Source organism: Rhinatrema bivittatum, chromosome 9 (genome assembly GCF_901001135.1).
Source record: "Rhinatrema bivittatum chromosome 9, aRhiBiv1.1, whole genome shotgun sequence".
Lineage (NCBI taxonomy): Eukaryota > Metazoa > Chordata > Amphibia > Gymnophiona > Rhinatrematidae > Rhinatrema > Rhinatrema bivittatum.
In genome coordinates this window covers 161,366,321-161,386,091 of record NC_042623.1, presented here as the reverse complement: position 1 = coordinate 161,386,091, position 19,771 = coordinate 161,366,321, and the positions used below count along the sequence as shown (strand labels likewise).

The 19,771-nt window shown below is 46.8% G+C and overlaps 1 protein-coding gene across 6 annotated transcripts in view; it reads right to left on the bottom strand.

Annotated features, from left to right (window-relative positions):
* SAP130 (Sin3A associated protein 130) overlaps positions 1 to 19,771 on the bottom strand; it is a 147,014-nt gene that overhangs the window by 27,529 nt on the left and 99,714 nt on the right. For all 6 annotated transcript variants that reach the window (XM_029615573.1, XM_029615571.1, XM_029615574.1 and 3 more), the window contains exons 15-16: positions 17,006 to 17,110; positions 736 to 1,091 (exon numbers count right to left, since the gene is read on the bottom strand). In XM_029615573.1, the coding sequence (XP_029471433.1) occupies positions 736 to 1,091; positions 17,006 to 17,110 (461 nt within the window). The remainder of the gene's footprint in view (positions 1 to 735; positions 1,092 to 17,005; positions 17,111 to 19,771) is intronic.

The window sequence follows — 19,771 nt, the reverse complement described above, 5'->3', positions numbered from 1 at the left end:
AACAAGCCACTGAAAGGGAAAATTCAGTCTATGTTATTTACTCGGAAAGCACTGTACAGAGAGAGTGGGGGCAGCAAGTGGAAGCAATATTAACAGCACATATTGGACTGGCAGAGGAAATCATGAGCTTACTAGGGACACACAATTTACTGCATTCACCTTCCAAATCTGGAGACCTGTATTAGAATCCAGTGGAAGTCATAGATGAAATGCATCTGACAGTTCATGAACATTTGTTTACATCACACAAACCAACTGGACCAGTGGTTCTCAAACCTGTCCAGGGGGATCCCCCACTAGTCAGATTTTCAGGATATCCACAGTGAATATGCATAAGATGAATTTGCATGCAATGAAGGCAGTGCATGCAAATCTCTCTCTCTCATGTGTATTCGTTATTGGTATTCTGAAAATGTGTCTGGCTGAGGATCCCCCAGGCCAAATTTTGGAACCACTGAATTAAGACCATAACTGGTGATTTTATGGAAGAATGATCCAATCGTGTAACAACAACAGTTGCTGCAAGTTAGAACTGAAGTGTGTAAGTGGATGCCTTGTCCAGGAGGAGCAGGAGTATCCCAGCCTAGGCCCAAGGTACAGGTGTGCTGTCCCTTGGGCCTAAGCTGGGATACTCCTGCTCCTCCTGGACAAGGCATCCAAATCTTGATCATTTCCTGCCTTTACTATCTTTGGCTTCAATCAGACTAATATGCCAAGTCCACACAAAGCAGGTACCTGAGACTGGACGGCTTACATCCAGAGGTTCCACTTCCTCCTTGATTTTAACCTCTGGTAGTGTGGGACCCACTACAGCAGATAGTGTCCCACTGGCTGCAGGCTGGGCGGTTGGTGTGGCCATGCTGGCAATGGTAGCGGCAGCGTTAGTTGATGTGGCAGTAACCGCAGAAAGTGCTGTGGCTGGCTGGGATGGGGGACTGGCTGTAGCAATGATGCTTGCCATGGGCACAGGCGGCTGAGAGCAGGGCTGTACCACCATGCTTGGCTGCTCATTGTTCTGATTGGATGTTGCTTCCACCGACATACCAACCGAAGTCGCCATGGAAACATGAATTTCTGTTTTTGGCTTGGCACTGAAAGAAGTGGAAAATTATCATTCAGCTTCAAAATATAGAACAGTTGTGTTGAAAGAGAGGTATGCTACCTTTTCAGTACATTCCTATGACACCTACAGAGGGAGCTCTCAGGGACCTCAGTTTCTGGAAATCTGTAATATAGTGTGGAACTCATACCTATATCATGAGGGCAGTTTCCCCTACAGACCTATTTATTTACAGTTCTTATATTCCACCTTTTCAGCAATAGATCAAAGCAGATTACAATTAATCAGCATATCAAATATAAAAGTACTGTATCTTAAACATAAAAACAAATACTTTAGGCAACAAAGCACAATCAATCAACATAAAAGAAAATACATTTTGTTAAAGATGGAGGAGTATTTCAAGGAAGTATTAATTGCATAGGATAAACTAGAGAAGACAGAAGAGCAGTGGGCAAAGCAAAACGGAGAAATTACTTACCTGATAATTTAATTTTCCTTAGTGTAGACAGATGGACTCAGGATCAATGCGTTATGTGCTCTCCTGTTAGCAGATGGAGACGGAGTCAGGTTTCAAAGCCGACATTACCCCATATATACTCCTGCAGTGATCTCAGCCATTCAGTATTCTCTTCAAAAGCCAATGTGGACACACTACTGAAAAGCTTGATTAGAATTTGGATACAACTTTATAACTTATTTATTTATTTATTCTTTTTACTCGGAAAGCACTGTACATTCAGGTACTGTAGGTATTTCTCTATCCCCAGAGGGCTTACAATCTAACTTGCTTAAGAAACTTGATTAAAAACTTGATTAACAAACTGGAGACCACAACTGTACTCAACCAAACATAAGCTTGGATCCCAGCAAAAGTATAGATGCCCTGGACTAGGAATAGGGTGACGGCTTACCCGTAACCTCATGGAATCGAGATTCATCTCATGGGCGATTCCTTGGTACAGTTCATGGGCAGCCGTGGGCGGGATGCTGAGTTCATCTGTCTACACTAAGGAAAACAAAATTATCAGGTAAATAATTTCTCCATTTCCTAGCATGTAGCCAGATGGACTCAAGAACAATGGGATGTACAAAAGCTACTCCTGAACGGGGCAGGAGGCTGCCTGCAGTCCCATTAGCACTGCCCTTGCAAAGGCTGCATCCTCTCGGGCCTGGACGACCAGGCGATAGAACCTGGAGAAGGTGTGCAAGGAAGACCACGTCGCTGCTCGATAGATGTCAACGGGAGACAGTAGCTTAGCTTCTGCCCAGGACACTGCCTGGGCCCTAGTGGAATGAGCTTTAACCTGAAGGGGTAAAGGTTTTCCTATCTCCATATAAGCTCCTGTGATCACTTTTTTCTTGATCCAGCGAGCTATATTAGCTCAAGAAGCTGCTTTGCCTTGTTTTCTTCCCCCGTGAAGAACAAACCAGTCTTGCATACCGGTTCTGAACGTTCCAGACACCGCACTAAAAGTCTACCAACGTTTAAATGGTGTAGGAGGCGGAAGTCTTCCGTGTCCTTGCGTCTATCCGGAGACGGTAAGGAAATGGATTGGTTCAGGAGAAACTCAGAGACTACCTTTGGTAAGAAGGAGGGGATGGTACGAAGCTGAACTTTCCTGGAGTAAACCAAAGGAATGGTTCCCAACATGACAGAGCCTATAGTTCAGAGATGCGACAGGCCAAGCATATCACCACCGAGATTACAGTCTTTAGTGTTAACAAGCATAGCGACAGACTGCGCAGTGGTCTAAAGGAAGGCCCTGCTAGAAAGTCCAATACTAGATTGAGGTTCAATAGGGGGACCAACCACTTTAAGGGTGGTTGGAGGAGTTTAACCCCTTTTAGGGAATGGGCCAAGTCTGGATGTGTCAACAGGCGGGTTCCATTCACCTCGAGCCTGAAGCAGGAGAGGGCCGCCACCTGGACCTTCAAGGATTTGAGGGACAATCCTTTGCTCAGGACACCCTGTAAAAATTCCAGAATCATGGGGAACTTGGCCGCTCGCTAGGGCACCCCGCATTCCTCACACCAGGCCTCAAATATCAAATATTCTTCAGATCTATACATACGCCAGGGACATTGAGAACTTCTGCATGTGGAGCAAGGTAGCGATTACAGCCGCTGAATATCCACGCTTTGTCAGGCGAGCCCTCTCAAGGGCCAGACCATAAGGCAGAATGGAGTTGGGTCCTCATAAAGAATCGTACTGTGCGGGGGCAGGCAAAGGGGACTCTCCACGAGAAGCCTCCACATGTCTACATACAGCAGGCATCTGGGCCAATCTGGGGCCACCAGAAGGACTAATCCTCTATGGTGTTTGATCTTGCGGATGATCTTGCCCAGTAGAGGCCACGGAAGGAAAGCATATAGTAAGTCCTCCTCTGGCCAGGTTTGGATGAGGGCGTCGATTCCTTGGGAGTGCTGATCTCGTCTGGGACTGAAGAATCAGGGGACCTTCGCATTGTGAGATGTAGCCAGTAGGTCAATGGATGGGGGCCCCAGCGATCTACTAGAAGCTGGAAGGTTCTGGTCGACAACGTCCATTCTCCTAGATCCAGGTTCTCCCTGCTGAGAAAGTCTGCTCTCACTTCGTCTTTTCCTGCAATGTGGGAGACCGAGATCCCTTTTAGGTTTAACTCCGCCCATTCCATAAGGGGGTCTATCTCCAGAGACACTTGGTGGCTTTTGGTTCCTCCCTGGCGGTTGATGTAGGCTACCACTGTTATGTTACATTGTCCTTGGAGCCTGTGGCTGAACTGCAGGCATGCTAAACTGACCGCTCGCACTTCCAGGTGGTTTATGTTCCAGTGTGCCTCCTTCCTCAGTCCATTGCTCCTGGGTTGTCAATTCCTGATAGTGAGCTCCCCATTCACAGAGGCTTGCGTCTGTCGTGAGGACGATCCAGTTCAGTCGGAACAGGCTTACACCCTTGCTTAGGTGAACTTCCTGTAGCCACCACTGGAGCCGAGAACATACTTCCATCGGTAGGTGGAGGCGAATCGAGTAGTCTTGAGGCAATGGGTTCCAACGTGACAGCAGGGAGTGTTGGAGAGGCGGCATGTCTGCCCTCGCCCACAGTACTACTACCAGGGTTGACATCATGAGGCTGAGGAACTGGGGATTGTTCCACACCCTAGGGCATTATTGTGTTTGTCAAATGACGCACTTGGTTCATCAGTTTCCTTCTCCTCGAGAGAGGGAGAAAGACCTTGTCCTGCTTGGTGTTGAACCAGACTTCCAGATACTCTAAGGACTGGGAGGACTTAAGGCTGCTCTTGTCCATGTTCACAACCGAGTTCCTGTAGGAGGGACCTGACCCTACTGGTCACCTGGAGGCTCTCTTCCAACGACTTCGCTTGGATCAGCCAGTCGTCCAAGTAAGTGTGCACCAGGATCCCTTCTTTCCTCAGTGCCGCCTCCATAACTATAATTTTGGAGAATGTCCTGGGGGCGATTGCCAGGCTGAAGGGCAACACCCTGAACTGGTAATGGCGGCCCAGTACCGCAAAGCATAGGAAGCACTGGTGGTCTTGACGGACTGGAATATGAAGAGGCTACTTCTCTGGCCGAGTGATGCACTAGTTCCGAGCTTGCATCTGCTAGGAAGGCTGCGCCGAGCTCGACTGCCTCTCTGGTATGCACCCCTGAGCTGTCTGCCTCTCTCTCTCTCTCGAAGCAGACACAAACGAGCCACCAGGGCACAACAGGAAGTGATCTGCAGTGTAATCGCTGTCGCGTCAAAGGCTTGCTTAAGGATGGATTCCAACTGCCTATCATGAGCATTCTTCAAGGCTGCTCCTCCCTCTACTGGGATAGTTGTTTGTTTTGAGACAGCACAGACCAGGGCATCCACTTTTGGGAAACACAGGCGTTCCTTGACTGCTAGGTCCAGAGGGTACAAGGCCTCCAAGCCCGATCTCCTTTAAAATTTGCTTCTGGGGCATCCCATTCCAGGTCAATCAACCCCTGGATGGCTTCCAGCATTGGGAAATAGCAAGAGGCTTTCCGTAGAAGCACTAGGATGGTATTCTTTTTTGGTTCTGACATATAATCCATGCCTGGAACTCTCAAGAGTCTTTAGGGTCTAGGAGACTAGGATCGGTAATTCATCTCTGTGGAAAAATCGAAGCATGGTCTGGTATGGTTCCAGGCCTGGAGGGATTTCTCCATCCTCCAATTAATCCACATCACCTTTATCATCCATGCTGTCTGGGTCCCTGTCAGGAATGCCCTTGGTGAGGCAAGGCATGCTGATAGGGCTGGGAGGGCGAGGCCTTCCCAGCTGGGGCTCAGCCCGGGCAGGGCAGTAGCTGACTGTGCCTGAACAAAGGCTTGTAGGCCCTGAAAGAATTCCAACCAAGAAAAGGCCGCCGGGTCCATATTTAGCCCAAGAGGAACCGGGGTAGGGGGCCACTGAACTACCCTCTCCTGGGGAGGATACAGGCCCGGTACTGCTCAGGTCCGGGGTGCTACCAGATAAGATCGTGGCTGACCCGTCCTCCAACTGGGAGGGGCCGGACTTGGAAAAGTTCTGAGAGTCCAGCCTTCCCTGGGCCTCCTCACAGTGCTGACACAGGAAGGATTCCAGGTCAGACAGTGCAGCCCTAATATGGCACGCAGCACAAAGGGAGTGACACTTGAGCTTCTTTGCTTCTGGGGGCCATAATACTCTGTATTTTGTGCATTCAGCCAGCTAGTGCCTCTCGAGCATGCACAGACCCATCTCAGCACGCGTAAATCTAAGCGGCCAGTTGCGCGTGTAGTTATGTGCACGGTTATGCGCACAAAGGGCTGGCCTGCACCATACGTACCGATGGACAATGGGGGATAATGGCGCCACACTAAACCACGTGCAAGATGGCGCCACTGCGGCTAGCCACATGGAGTGCCCACCTAACCTGAAGCGGGGCTTAGTCCATCAGGGGGCCATTCAACCGGCTCGGAAAACCCCTTCCCTTGCCCTAACGGGATTGGGAACGACGTCTGTACGGTGATCTGAGCAAGGAAACCGGACGAAAGACTTACTGAAGCCCTTCCAAGACTCTGAATAGGAGAAGTTCTTCACTACTTACCAGTCCACACCAGAAATCGGCTACCAGACCAAGACACACCTCTGAGGTATCTCGGAAATCATCTCAGGAATTCTCAACTGGGGGAGGGACCCTTAGGTATCACCGCAGGAGATCAGGGCTCGATCTTTCTCCCAATTTAGAGGTAAGTTTAAATTTCTTCTTCAAACTAGTGCTGCAATCCTGCTAAACACTGCTGTTGTTGTGGGGATAGCGAGTCCACATCTGCTAGGAGACGGAGAGATACTGAATGGCCGACGTCACTGCAAGGATATATCTAGGGTCAGCTTTGAAACCTGACTCTCTCTCCATCTGCTAGCAGGGGAGCACATACCCATTGGTCCTGAGTCCATTTGGCTACACGCTAGGAAAAGGAGATATTGTAAAGGCAACAAACCTTTTTGTTAGAAAAATAAAAGTAAGAGGAGAAAGAGACCACTGTGGTTTTCTAAGGAAATGGCTGAAAAGGTAAGGGAAAAAAAGAGAGTTCATAAACTATGAGAGGTCACAGAAAGAGCAAGATGGGCAATAATATCTGGAAAAACTGAGAGAAGCCGAGAAAGTAGTCAAGTCAGCGAAGGCGCAAAGAGAGGCAAAAATAGCTAATACAGTAAAACTAGGAAACAAGATTTTAATTTTTATTTTTTTTTAGATATATAACTGACAAGAGGAAGTGAAAAAATGAAATTGTGAGACTCAAAGGTGAAGGCGGGAATGGAGGTGGAGGTCATGTAGAGGCTGACACATAAAAGTAGAACTGCTTAACAAATATTTCTGTTCCATGTTCACTGAGGAATAGAAAAACTATGACAAATAGGAATGGAAGGGAGTTAGAGATCAAACGATTTTTTGAAGAGTATGTTCTCGAGAAGCTGGCAAAACTAAAAGTAGATAAAGCAATGGGGCCAGATGGGATGCATCTGATGGTATTAATGGAAGTTCTGGCAGCAATGCTGCCTGACATTTTCAATGATTCTTTAGAGCCAGGAGTGGAATCCAAAGGACTGGAAACAGGCAAAAAAGTGGCTGTAAGGAAGAGTCTGAAAACTACAGGCTGATTAGTCTGACCATGGTGGTGAGTAAATAAGTGAAATCACTGCTAAAATAGAGGGTAGTGCAGTTTCTGAAATCCAATGGATTACAAGATCCAAGGAAGCGTGGTTTTACCAAAGATAGATTTTGTCAGATAAGAGGGTCTCATCTAATTAATTTCTTTGACTAGATGAACAGAGAGTTAGATCAAGGTACTTGGATTTCAGCAAAGCCTTTGACAGGGTTCCACACAGGCAACTTATAAACAAACTAAGCATCTTAGGTATCGTAAATGACAAAGGGCAGTGGTAAATTGCTTTCACTCTGAAGAAAGGGGGAGGGGGGGAGTTATTAGTAGTATGCTGCAGGGATCAGCTCCTACTCTGGTTCTGTTAACATTTTCGTAAGCGATGTTACAGAAGAGCTAATGGGAAAAAGATGATACCAAAATTTACAAAACATGAGGAGGGTTCTAGTTAAGATTCAGGAATGCTCTAGAGTCCAACAGCTAAAAAAAAAAAATACAAGGTCATGCATTTGGATTGCAAAAGCTCAAAGGAGCAGTGCAGTATAAGGAGTGACGTTCTTCTGTACACAAAACAGGAGCGGGATTCTAGGGGTGATCATATTTAATGATCTTAAGGTGGCCAAACAGGTAAATAAGGTGATGGCAAATAGTCGGAAGGATGTCTATGCGCATACGGAGAGGAACAGCAGGCAGAAAATAAAAGATGATATTGCCTCTGTATAAGTCTTTGGTGAGACATCATTTGGAGAACTGTGTACAATTCTGGAGCCCACACTTTAAAAAAAAAAAAATAAATAAACCGAACAGATTCGGTCCAGAGGGCAACTACTAAAATGGTCAACAGTCTTCAAAATAAAGCATATGGGGACAGACAAAGATCTAAACAATTATAACTTGGAGAAAAGGAGACATTTAAGTATTTCCAAGGAATAAATTCACAGGATGGGGGCTTCTTTCAACATAAAGTGGGGTCTGGAACAAGAGGTCATGAGATGAGTGAAAAGCAGTAAACTTTGGTTCTCAACCTTTTTTCTGCTGGGACACACCTGGCAGATCATGATTGCAGACGTGACACACTGGACATGTGACCATCACGGGGCTAAATGTAAACATATACCCTGCATCCATAGGAACCCCCACCCCCCCACCCCCAAACAATGGATGCAGAGCAGAACTAGGATATTTCAAATAAACTCGCTATATAAAAAAAGATATTCTGATTCTGGTGCTCTCTCAGTAACAGAAATACAAACTCCTTTACTACCAGGTGCATTGTAAAATACAAAACCTGAAAAAAAACACAAAAAAACCCCCACTCAGCACATGTGTAGCAGACCTTCCATAACACTGCAACTTTAATTCCAAGAACTCAAAACAGCAATAGTCCTTCCTATGAAAAGGCAGAAGTGCAGCACCAATGCATGTCCTATTGAGAATCAGAAAATGCAACAAAGAAGATTTATACAAATCCCTACCTACTAGTAAAATACCTCACCTCAGTCACACATACAGATCCAGCCTTCACCAAATACAGAATAAAAGACCACAAGTTATAAATGTGAAAACAAAGACTGGAATGGAAACTTCAAAAAGCCACTCTGCATGCAGTGCAAAACTGGAGAGCTAGAAACAGAAATACATATCCTCCTACCCTACAAAAATAGAAGAAATGCACATTCCCAAAGCTGACATATTATGGCTCTTGCACCCCATCACCCACCCCCTCCATCATCCTTCACTTTTCCCAATTTCTCCCTTTCAGTCATCCGCTCACACTCATACCCCTGCCCAGCATTCCTGACTCCCCACATCCTCTTCCCCGTGCTCCCTCTCTCTCCTGCTTGCCTCTCCCTACTCCCTTCATCCCATCTCCCTGCCTGCTCAGCTACCCTGATCCCCTGTTTCCCATTCCTTCTTGCTCAACAGCCCCACACTCCCTCTCCATTTCACCTTCATCTTTCCAGCATCCCCAACCTCCTTTTCCCCACCCTCCACAGGGTGAAGAGATCAGCATCCCCACTCCCAGACTCAGAAGGGGAAGATAAAAGTTTGCACCCCATCAGGCCCAGAACAACAGGAGCTGGCAATGTCTCCCTCTGATCTGGGTGAAGGAGGAAACAGCCTCCCACTGGGCCCGAAAGAAGAGAAGGAAGTGAGAGTCGCCTCCCATCAGGCCCAATGTAAGAAGTCAACCAAATCCCACCCGGGCTGATAAGGAGACAGCATCTGCTGGCCCTGCGACACACCAGAGTGTCCCGACACACCTGTTGAGAACCACTGCTCTAAGGAAATATTTATTTACAGAAAGGGTGGTAGACACATGGAACAGCTTTCCTGTGGAGGAAAGGACAGTATCGGAATTCAAGAGGGCATGGGGCAAGCAAAGAGAATCTATGAGGAAGAGGAAAGGATTACAAAGCTGAGCAGACAATGTGGATGAGCAGACTAGAATAGGCATACCATCTTTATCTGCAGTCATGTTCTATATTTTACACTTGGCTTTGTGGTACTGTACAGTGCCAACCCTTGAACTCCCAAGGATCTGAAGCAAGCTCCAAATTCCATCATTAAAGTGCCAGTTAAATTTTGGGCATTTTTGAGAGAATTGGAGCTATAACTACATAATTTATAAATACCCCCCAAATACTTATTTAGCCATTTTATATACTGTCGTTCCAAAGGAAGATCACAACGGTTTACAACATGACACACATGCATATAGACATGTACATTGACTTAACGTGAACAAATGACATACATATTACAGAACAATACATACATTGGCTAATGTAATCAGGGGTGATATGGATCTACAGGGAAATTCTAGTACATTAAACTCAAGGTGTCTACAGGGAAGATCTATTCAAAGTCACCTTTCTATTATGCCCTAGGATGGCAAAAAGAAAATTGGTTCTTACCTGATAATTTTCGTTCTTGTAGTACCACGGATCAGTCCAGACTGTGGGTTATGCCTCCCTTCCAGCAGATGGAGACAGAGAAAACTTGAAGGGCACCCTCTCTTAACTTGGTGTGCCACCTGCATCCCCTCAGTATTTAGATTATCAAAGCAGAATAACAGTGAACCGTAATAACAACGAATCAAGCAATAATAGAACTGTAACTATAGAAGTATGAATTGAAAGCAACCTGTAACATTCCTTCTTAGTGTGCTGCAGTTAAAAAAATGGAAATATGAGCACGGACTCTTAAAAATACCTACTCCCAGGGCGGGTGTCTGGACTGATACGTGGTACTACAGGAACGAAAATTATCAGGTAAGGACAAATTTTCTTTTCCCTGTACGTACCCGGATCAGTCCAGACTGTGGGATGTACCAAAGCTTCCCTATACCAGGTGGGACGTTGAGAGTCCCACACGAAGTACGCCACTGCCAAAATTGAAGATATCTGGAGCCTGAATGTCCAAGCGGTAGTGGCAAGCAAATGTATGGAGCGTCTTCCAAGTAGCCGCTCTACATATTTCTTGTGGTGAAACCAATTGGCATTCAGCCCACGAAGCCACCTGTGAGCGAATGGAATGGGCTTTCAACCCTTCAGGAACGGGCCGACCTTTACAAATGTAAGCGGACGAAATAGCTTCTTTCAGCCATCGTGCAATCGTTGGCTTAGAAGCTTTCTGACCTCTCTTGGGACCGCTCCACAGGACAAATAAATGATCTGAAACTCTGAAAGGATTTGTGACTTCCAAATAGCATAATGGAGCTCAGACATCTAAACGATGACGTTCTCTGGCGTGCAGAACGTCGGCAGATAAATCAGGAAAAGCCGGGAGTTCTACTGACCGACTTAAATGAAAGGTTGAGACCACCTTTGGCAAAAAGGAAGGGACTATTCGAAGAGAAACTCCCGAATCCGAAATTCTCAAAAAGGGCTCCCTACAAGAAAAAGCCAGTAGTTCCGAGATTCTGTGAGCTGAACAGATAGCCACCAAAAACACCGTTTTCAATGTGAGGTCCTTCAACATTGCCCTTTTAAGGGGTTTAAACAGCGGATCGCACAAGAACATAAGAAATTGCCATGCTGGGTCAGACCAAGGGTCCATCAAGCCCAGCATCCTGTTTCCAACAGAGGCCAAAACCAGGCCACAAGAACCTGGCAATTACCCAAACACTAAGAAGATCCCATGCTACTGATGCAATTAATAGCAGTGGCTATTCCCTAAGTAAACTTGTTTAATAGCCATTAATGGACTTCTCCTCCAAGAACTTATCCAAACCTTTTTTGAACCCAGCTACACTAACTGCACTAACCACATCCTCTGGCAACAAATTCCAGAGCTTTATTGTGCGTTGAGTGAAAAAGAATTTTCTCCGATTAGTCTTAAATGTGCTATTTGCTAACTTCATGGAATGCCCCCTAGTCCTTCTAGTATTCGAAAGTGAAAATAACCGAGTCACATCTACTCGTTCAAGACCTCTCATGATCTTAAAGACCTCTATCATATCCCCCCTCAGTCGTCTCTTCTCCAAGCTGAACAGCCATAACCTCTTCAGCCTTTCCTCATAGGGAAGCTGTTCCATCCCCTTTATCATTTTGGTTGCCCTTCTCTGTACCTTCTCCATCGCAATTATATCTTTTTTGAGATGCTGCGACCAGAATTGTATACAGTATTCAAGGTGTGGTCTCACCATGGAGTGATATAGAGGCATTATGACATTTTCCGTTCTATTAACCATTCCCTTCTTAATAATTCCTAACATTCTAGTTGCTTTTTTGACTGCTGCAGCACACTGAGCCGACGATTTTAAAGTATTATCCACTATGATACCTAGATCTTTTTCCTGGGTGGTAGCTCCTAATATGGAACCTAACATCGTGTAACTACAGCAATGGTTATTTTTCCCTATAAGCAACACCTTGCCCTTGTCCACACTAAATTTCATCTGCCATTTGGATGCCCAATCTTCAAGTCTTGCAAGGTCCTCCTGTAATGTATCACAGTCTGCTTGTGATTTAACAACTCTGAATAAACGTGAAGTACTAAATTAAGGCTCCAAGATGGACATACAGGACGGACGGGAGGAATCAAATGTTTTACTCCTCTGAGAAAACGCACTACATCCGGATGCGAAGCTACTGAGCTGCCAACAAGAGAACCTAGGGCCGCTACCTGTACATGGAGGGAATTAAAAGACAAGCCCTTGAGTAAGCAGTTTTGCAAAAAGCCCAAACTTTTAGCAATAGAAGCATGCTTGGGAAGAATCCCTTGTTCTCGACACCACGTCTTGAAAACTCTCCACACCCTAATATATGACAGAGAGGTAGATGTTTTTCTGGCTTGCAGCAACGTAGTAATGACTTTCTCCGAATACCTTTTCTTTCTTAATCTCCTCCTTTCAAAAGTCAGGCCACTAGACAAAAGCAATCTGCCTGGTCAAAAAATATAGGACTTTGACGAAGAAGATGTAGAAGATGTCCAAGCCGTAGGGGCCCGTCCACTGCCAGATTGACCAGATCCGCGAACCACAGACGTCGGGGCCATTCCGGAGCGACTAGAATTACGCTCCCTGGGTGAACTTCTATCCTGTGAAGAACCTTGCCCACTAGTGGCCAAGGGGGGGGAGCATGTACAGAGAACTAAGGTTGGCCAGGGAAGCACCAGCGCATCGACTCCCTCTGTGCCATGATCCCTTCTGCGACTGTAGAAGCGAGTAGCCTTGGCATTGTCTCGCGTTGCCCTCAAGTCCATGTGGGGTATTACCCACCTGCGGGATATTAGACCCATTGCTTGGTCCAAAAATTTCCACTCTCCTGGATATATGTGTTTCCGACTTAGGAAGTCCGCTTGTATGTTGTCCTTCCTGGCAATGTGAGATGCCACTAGCAGCGCAAGATTTTCTTCCGCCCAAGCCATGAGTTGTTCCGCCTCATCTGCTACGGCTTGACTCTTGGTGCCTCCTTGACGGTTGATGCAGGCTACCATCGTCGCATTGTCGGACAGGACCCGAACCGCCTGATTGTGTAGGCACAGGAGGAAGTGTTGCAAAGCCAGGCGAACTGCTTTGGTTTTCAGACGATTGATCGACCAACTGGACTCCTACGGGGACCAGCTGCCCTGGACTGAGTGGAACTGACAGACAGTTCCCCAGCCAGAGAGACTGGCATCCGTGGTCACCACTATCCAGTTCAGGACTTCAAGGTCCGCCCCGTGAGACAAGTTGTGCGGGCAAAGCCACCACCCAAGACTGGACCTGGCATGATCGGTGAGCGATAGAGGGAACTGGAACTCCTCCAACTTGGGATCCCAACAGGAAAGCAACGCTCGTTATTAATGGTCTCATATGAGCAAAAGCCCAGGGCAGCACCTCCAGAGTGGATGCCATAGAGCCAAGGACCTGAAGATAGTCCCAGGTTTTGGGTATGGGGAGCGACAACAAGCGCCGAACTTGCTCCAATTTGGTCATTCTGTCCCGGGAGGGAGGGGGGGGGGTGGAAGAAAAACTTTCCTGACCCTGGTATCGAATCGGGCCCCCAGGAAGTCCATCGTCTGAGATGGGACAAAATTGCTTTTGGCTTGATTGATCACCCAGCCAAGCGACTCCACGAGACAGATTACCTTGCTGATAGCTTCTACACAGAGATCCCTCGATTTCGCCCTGATGCCAGTCGTCCAGGTAGGGATGAATCAGAAGCCCTTGTCTCCTCAGAGCCGCAGCCACCACCACCATGACTTTGGTGAATATGCGGGAGGCCGTAGCGAGACCGAACGGCAGGGCGCAGAACTGGAAATGCATCCCCAGAATCATGAAGCGAAGAAATTTCTGATGATCTTCGCGAATGGGTATGTGCAAGTATGCTTCCATCAGGTCCAGTGGGCGCTAAGAACTCACCTTTGCGGACCGCCGCGATAACCAAGCGTAGAGTTTCCATGCAGAAATGCGGTATCTTGAGAGCCTTGTTATCTTTTTGAGGTCTAAAATAGCTCGGAAGGATTCCTCCTTCTTTGGGACTATGACGTAGATGGAGTATCGACCCATCTTCCAGTGCTCTGAAGGGACAGGCTTTACAGCCCCAAGAGATAGCAGTCGGTCGAGGGTCTGTCGCATGGCCTGCCCCTTGGCCCAAGCTCCACAGGGAGAGATCAGAAAAAAATCCTGGAGAGGCTGTGCAAATTCCAAAGCATAGCCATGTTCTATGATGCTTAGGACCCACTGATTGCAGGTTATTCTGGCCCATGCCTCGAGGAAATGGGATAGTCGTCTTCCAACCCGAGGAACCAAGGGATGGGCCGGCCTGATCTCATTGAGGAGTCTTGGAGGTGAGGGACACGGCAGGTCCTCCGTCATGAGATGTTCTGGGGCCTCGAAAGGAAGAATTCCAGGATTGAGGCCTTGCCACAGGCTGCCGTAGACCTGTCGGCTGTTGTCTGTTCTGACAAAACCTACGCTGATCCTGAAAACATGAGCGGGCCGACGGAAAACCTCTGGAAGGTTTTGGTCTGTCCTCCGGCAACTTGTGAACCTTGTTTTCACCGAGGGACTTTATCAACTGCTCCAAGTCATCCCCAAAGAGAAACTTGCCTTTAAACGGTAGAGCACTTAACTGAGCTTTGGACGAGACGTCAGCTGACCAGTTACACAGCCAGAGAAGATGCCTTGCCGACATGGTGGATGACATGGTGCGAAAGGAAGTGCGGAGGAGGTCATACAATGCATCAGTGCCATTATCTACTGCTGCTTCCAAGCGTTCCGCTTGTTCTGATTCACTTGGAGGGAGATCCCTAGATGTTAATAATTGTTGGACCCATCGGAGGCTCGCCCGGAGCATGTAGCAACTGCACACAGCTGCTCTGCTACCTAGGGCCGAAATCTCAAAGATGCGTTTGAGAAGGACCTCAAGCTTCCTATCCTGAAGATCCTTGAGGGCCACTGCTCCTGCGACCGGAATCGTGGCCGGCTTCGTAACCGCCGATACTGAAGAGTCTACCTTGGGAGACTTCAGGAGCTCCAGGGACTCCTCGAGCAAAGATAAAGTTTGTCCATAGTCCGACCAACCCTTAAGCCGGCATCTGGAACGTCCCCCATCCCAGGTCATCAGCTGTTGGAGCATGGGATGGAAAGGAAAAGCTTTGGTCAGAGCCCGCAACCCCACCAGGACCGGGTCTACGGAATCCTGTGGTGGGGGTATGTTGAGGGATTTCCACTCCAAGTTCTGAGAGGACAGAGGGAATAAGAGATTCCAGCTCCTCCTTGTGAAACAGACGGACCACTCTCGGGTCGTCTCCGTCCAGAGGAACCTGATTTGTCAGGGCTTCCTCAGATCCCATGCCGACAGGAAGCAGAACAGAAGCAATTGCGTCCGCAGCCCCATTGTCCAGACCGTCCGGCAGGGCAGAACCGCCCGAAAGCAGGGACCCCTGTAACTTAGCAACCCACAGAGATGCTGGTACATCTAGGCGCTTTGCTATTTTCAGGGGCGGCCCCTGTGGTTGTCTCAAAGGCAGAGTACCACTCTGCTGAGACTGCGAAGCTAAAAATGCTTTATGCATAAGTAAAACAAAATCTAACGAAAAAGGGTTAGAACTGGACCCCCCCGTCCCCCGGGGAGTTGGGATCTGCATCAAAATCGTTCTGATCCGGATCAGAAGGATCCCCAGGACTGGTATGCACCGGGGATAAGGCTGGAGGAAGCTCCCCTGCCCCTTAGCTCATGCCTGCGCTTCAGCAAATGTGCTCAAGATGGCTGCCGTTCCCGCACTGAGGGGGAACGGGTCAGCCCGAGGTGCCAATCTCTTTGCTGCACCTCAGGGCTTTGCTGAGCTCACCGCCGCTGAAAACGAGCTGCCTTCCCCTCCTGGAAGGCAGCACGAGCAAAGGCCTGAACGGGAGAGTCTCGAGGACTCCCCGCAGGCAACGCAGGAAGATGGCCGTAGCATTAAAAAAAGAAACTCAGCAGTAGAGAAATGGCAGGGAGCCAGAAATCAGCGAATACGAGGCGAAACTGAATCCAACCCCTTCAGCACTGCAGCCGGTAAGCAAGGAACTTAAACAGGCTGCATGTTTTGTTTTTTTTACTCGGGTCAGTGCCACGGAGGGAGAGAGGGACCGGGCCACCAGTAATCTCTTCCCCCGGCGCCTTACCTGCCAGGAGCCCCACAGGGTCACCAACCCAAGCTCCTCCACCTGCTACCAGGGGGGGGATAAGTCCCGAAGAACCTGCCAACATCCCTGTGAGGATCTGAAGAATTTGTGTCGGATTGAATTAAGCACAAAAAAAAAATGGGACAAAGTTAAATAAAGTTTCTGCTTTTTTTTTTTTTTAAAGGGAAAGTATCCTAAACTCAGAATCAGGGCAAGACTGCAGGGTTTGCGCCACCTCCATCTGCTGGAGACAGAGAAATACTGAGGGGATGCAGGTGGCACACCAGGTTAAGAGAGGGTGCCCTTCAAGTTTTTCTCTGTCTCCATCTGCTGGAAGGGAGGCATAACCCACAGTCTGGACTGATCTGGATACGTACAGGGAACAGTTGATCACTCATATCTGGCGCTCTGCTCCCATGAGGTACACTGAAAGGAAACAAGAGCAGGAAGGTTCCACTGCCCTACTCTGACAAAGGCTTGGAGAGGCTGCTATTCTACTGGTCTGTTACTAGCAGGATGTTATGTTATCATAACCTAGAGATGTATCAGACAAACTTGAGACTGAAGTACCGATTTTATAAGCTTCAGTGAACTTGGAACCACTTAGGGACCAAAGCTGCCCAATCCATACTCTATAACCTTGTCTAGACCCTCTCTCCCAGATTTAATCCCTGGGAGTTTTGAGCCCCACATGAAGACCGTTTGCATACCCTGCAGGCCGTGGTGATCCTGAAGCACTACGCATAGTGCTGTCCAGTCGTGGGCTAGCTGCATCAGGCAGCTGGGGAGGAATTAGGCTCTTCCGCACAGACAGCCTGGAAAACAAACACACAGTAAGCAGGAGCACTGACTGAGATGCTAGTCTAAACTCTTCTGGTGCTGTATAAAGAAATTGCTTGCTGAACTAGAGCTGCCACAGTTACTTCAAACTTTAAAAAGCATGTTCAAAAATGCTATTTCTAGGAGCTTCCTGGATCTTCCTCTCTCTCTCTCATTCTAAAGGCCCAATTTTTAAGAAAGCAACTTTTACAAAACTTTCTACCTTTCATTTCTAAAATAATCAAGAGAGTTACATAAAGGAGATGCATAAACATTTCATAATACCTAGTTTCCTACCTTTATATAGAAATTTGCACATGGTTATGACAATGTTCTTTATGTGTAGGAGTCTTAAGTAAACTAGGATATAAATGGAGTCCAGCAGTAACCAACATCGGGGCAGCTTTCAAAATGCTCAGCAATCAATGGCAGCTTTAAAAATGCTTGATGACATCATCATGTATGCTAACTTCCCCAAGATTGCAGGGTTTTCCACAGCATGATAAATTAACCATGACATGTGGGTGATGTCATCTAACAGCACCAATCAGACCATGTCTCATAATTCCTGTAAACATGCACTGCCTTGTAAGCCCCTCAGTCCTTTGCAGAGCTTTAGTTTTAACAAGGTAGTCAACAATCCAGGAAAGCAGGTGGGTAATAAGCATAGTTAATTCATGCTGCCATCTATGGAGAACTCCGTTTACAGGTAAGCAAACTTGCATTCTCTGTCAACAAGCAGGGTTGATATTTAGGGAGTCCCAAGTTGACCGTGCATATCACAGTGATCACTGAATAAGCAACTCAGCTCCACCAGCAGAGAGAGTGGAATGTTGGGTGAAAAGGCTGCACAAAACTGCTTGCTGAAAGCTACTGCACTTCGTTAAGGTCTCAAGGTACTGGAGGTTTTTGATCGGTGGCTTGGAATACTACAATCCCTTCATAAAATTGGAGATCTAAAGATAAACAGAGATTGAAGCTCCTTCCATCTACTGGTGATATGCCACAATAGTGCTGAGGTGAATTTTCACTGAAGTATTATGACTTGAAGATGAAAGGTAGAACAAATACTGGAGTACTTTCCTCAGGCCACAGGAAAAAGAGTCCAGCAGCTGGATTGACACCAGGAAAAGAACTTCCCAAATATCTTCACGGTTGCACCCTAGCTCTTGCCAATTCAATTTCCAAAGCCTATATGGTCTCGCCATACATTTTACCCACCGGAAGAGTAGCTGTTCTTACTACGCTGAAGTAGTATCTGCACTTGCAAGCAGTGCTTCCAGTTCCATGCGAAGCACAGGGGCATGTTCAGTATTTCATTTATTTTATGATCCTAAAGGAGGATGGTTCCTACAGACCCAGCCTCAATTTGGGGGTAAACGGCAGTCTTCACATTTCCCATTTCAATATGGAAACCCTCTGGTCTGTATTACTGACTATGCAGCTGGGTATGTTTCTCTCTCTTCATAATCTTTCCGAGGCTTACTTCCATATTTGCATCTGGAAGATCATCATAGATTTCTCCATCCTGAAAAAGCATTTTCAGTTCAGGGCATTCTCATTTTGATCTTGCCACAGCTCCAAGAACCTTTCCAAGATAATGGTGGCAGTTTTCTTATGAAAGGAATGGATAATGGTTCATCCATACCTCTGTGACTGAAGGACCATTTCCCATTAGGAAGGCCCTTACAGTATCCAACAGAGTTGTGCAAGTTTAGGAGGCTTAGACTTGCCAAGAACAAGCTGTTTCTTCCCAGTCTCTGGATTACCTGGGATCTCTTTGATGCCAAAACAGGCTAAACCTGACTCAGCAGAAAGTGGTTCCAACTGTGAATCTTAGCAGTGCTGTTCAGATGTATTAAGAAAAGTAGAAGGAAGGACAAATGACTACTGGCATGGTTAAAAGGTGAGGTGAGAGAGGCAATTATAGCCAAAAGAACTTCCTTCAAAAATTGGAAGGATCCAACCGAAAAAGATAGGAAAAAGCATAAGCATTGGCAAACTAAATGTAAAACATTGATAAGACATGCTAAGAGAGAATTTGAAAATAAGCTGGCTGTAGAGGCAAAAACTCATAATAAAAACTTTTTAAAATATATTCGAAGCAGGAAGCCTGGAAGGGAGTTGGATGGACCTTTAGATAATTGAGGGATTAGAGAGGCACCTAGGGAAGATAAGGCCATTGCAGAAAGACTAAATGAATTATTTGCTTTGGTGTTTACTAATAATGCTGGGGAGATGCCCGTTCCAAAATCGTTTTTCCAAGGGTGATGATTCAGATGAAGTGAAGCAAATAGCAGTGAACCTGGATGATTGACAAACTGAAGAGTAGCAAATTGCCCAGTCCAGATGATATACACTCTAGGGTTGTGAAGGAACTAAAAAATGAAATTTCATATCTGTTACAAGTAATTTGTAACCTATCAGTGACAGCATTTTCTACAGTATTTTCAGTAAGTAATCTAGGGACTATGACAGACTCACTGAATATGCAGAATTCATAGCACTTAGGAATGACCATAATGGCTGTCTTTGACAGACCTCTAAAAGTTCTCACTCCTTGCAGGAGCTCAGGATTCAGGCATGTGAGCCATGACTAAAACATCCCTTCTCAACTACAAATCATGTCTTAACACATACAGAAACGAAATAAACAA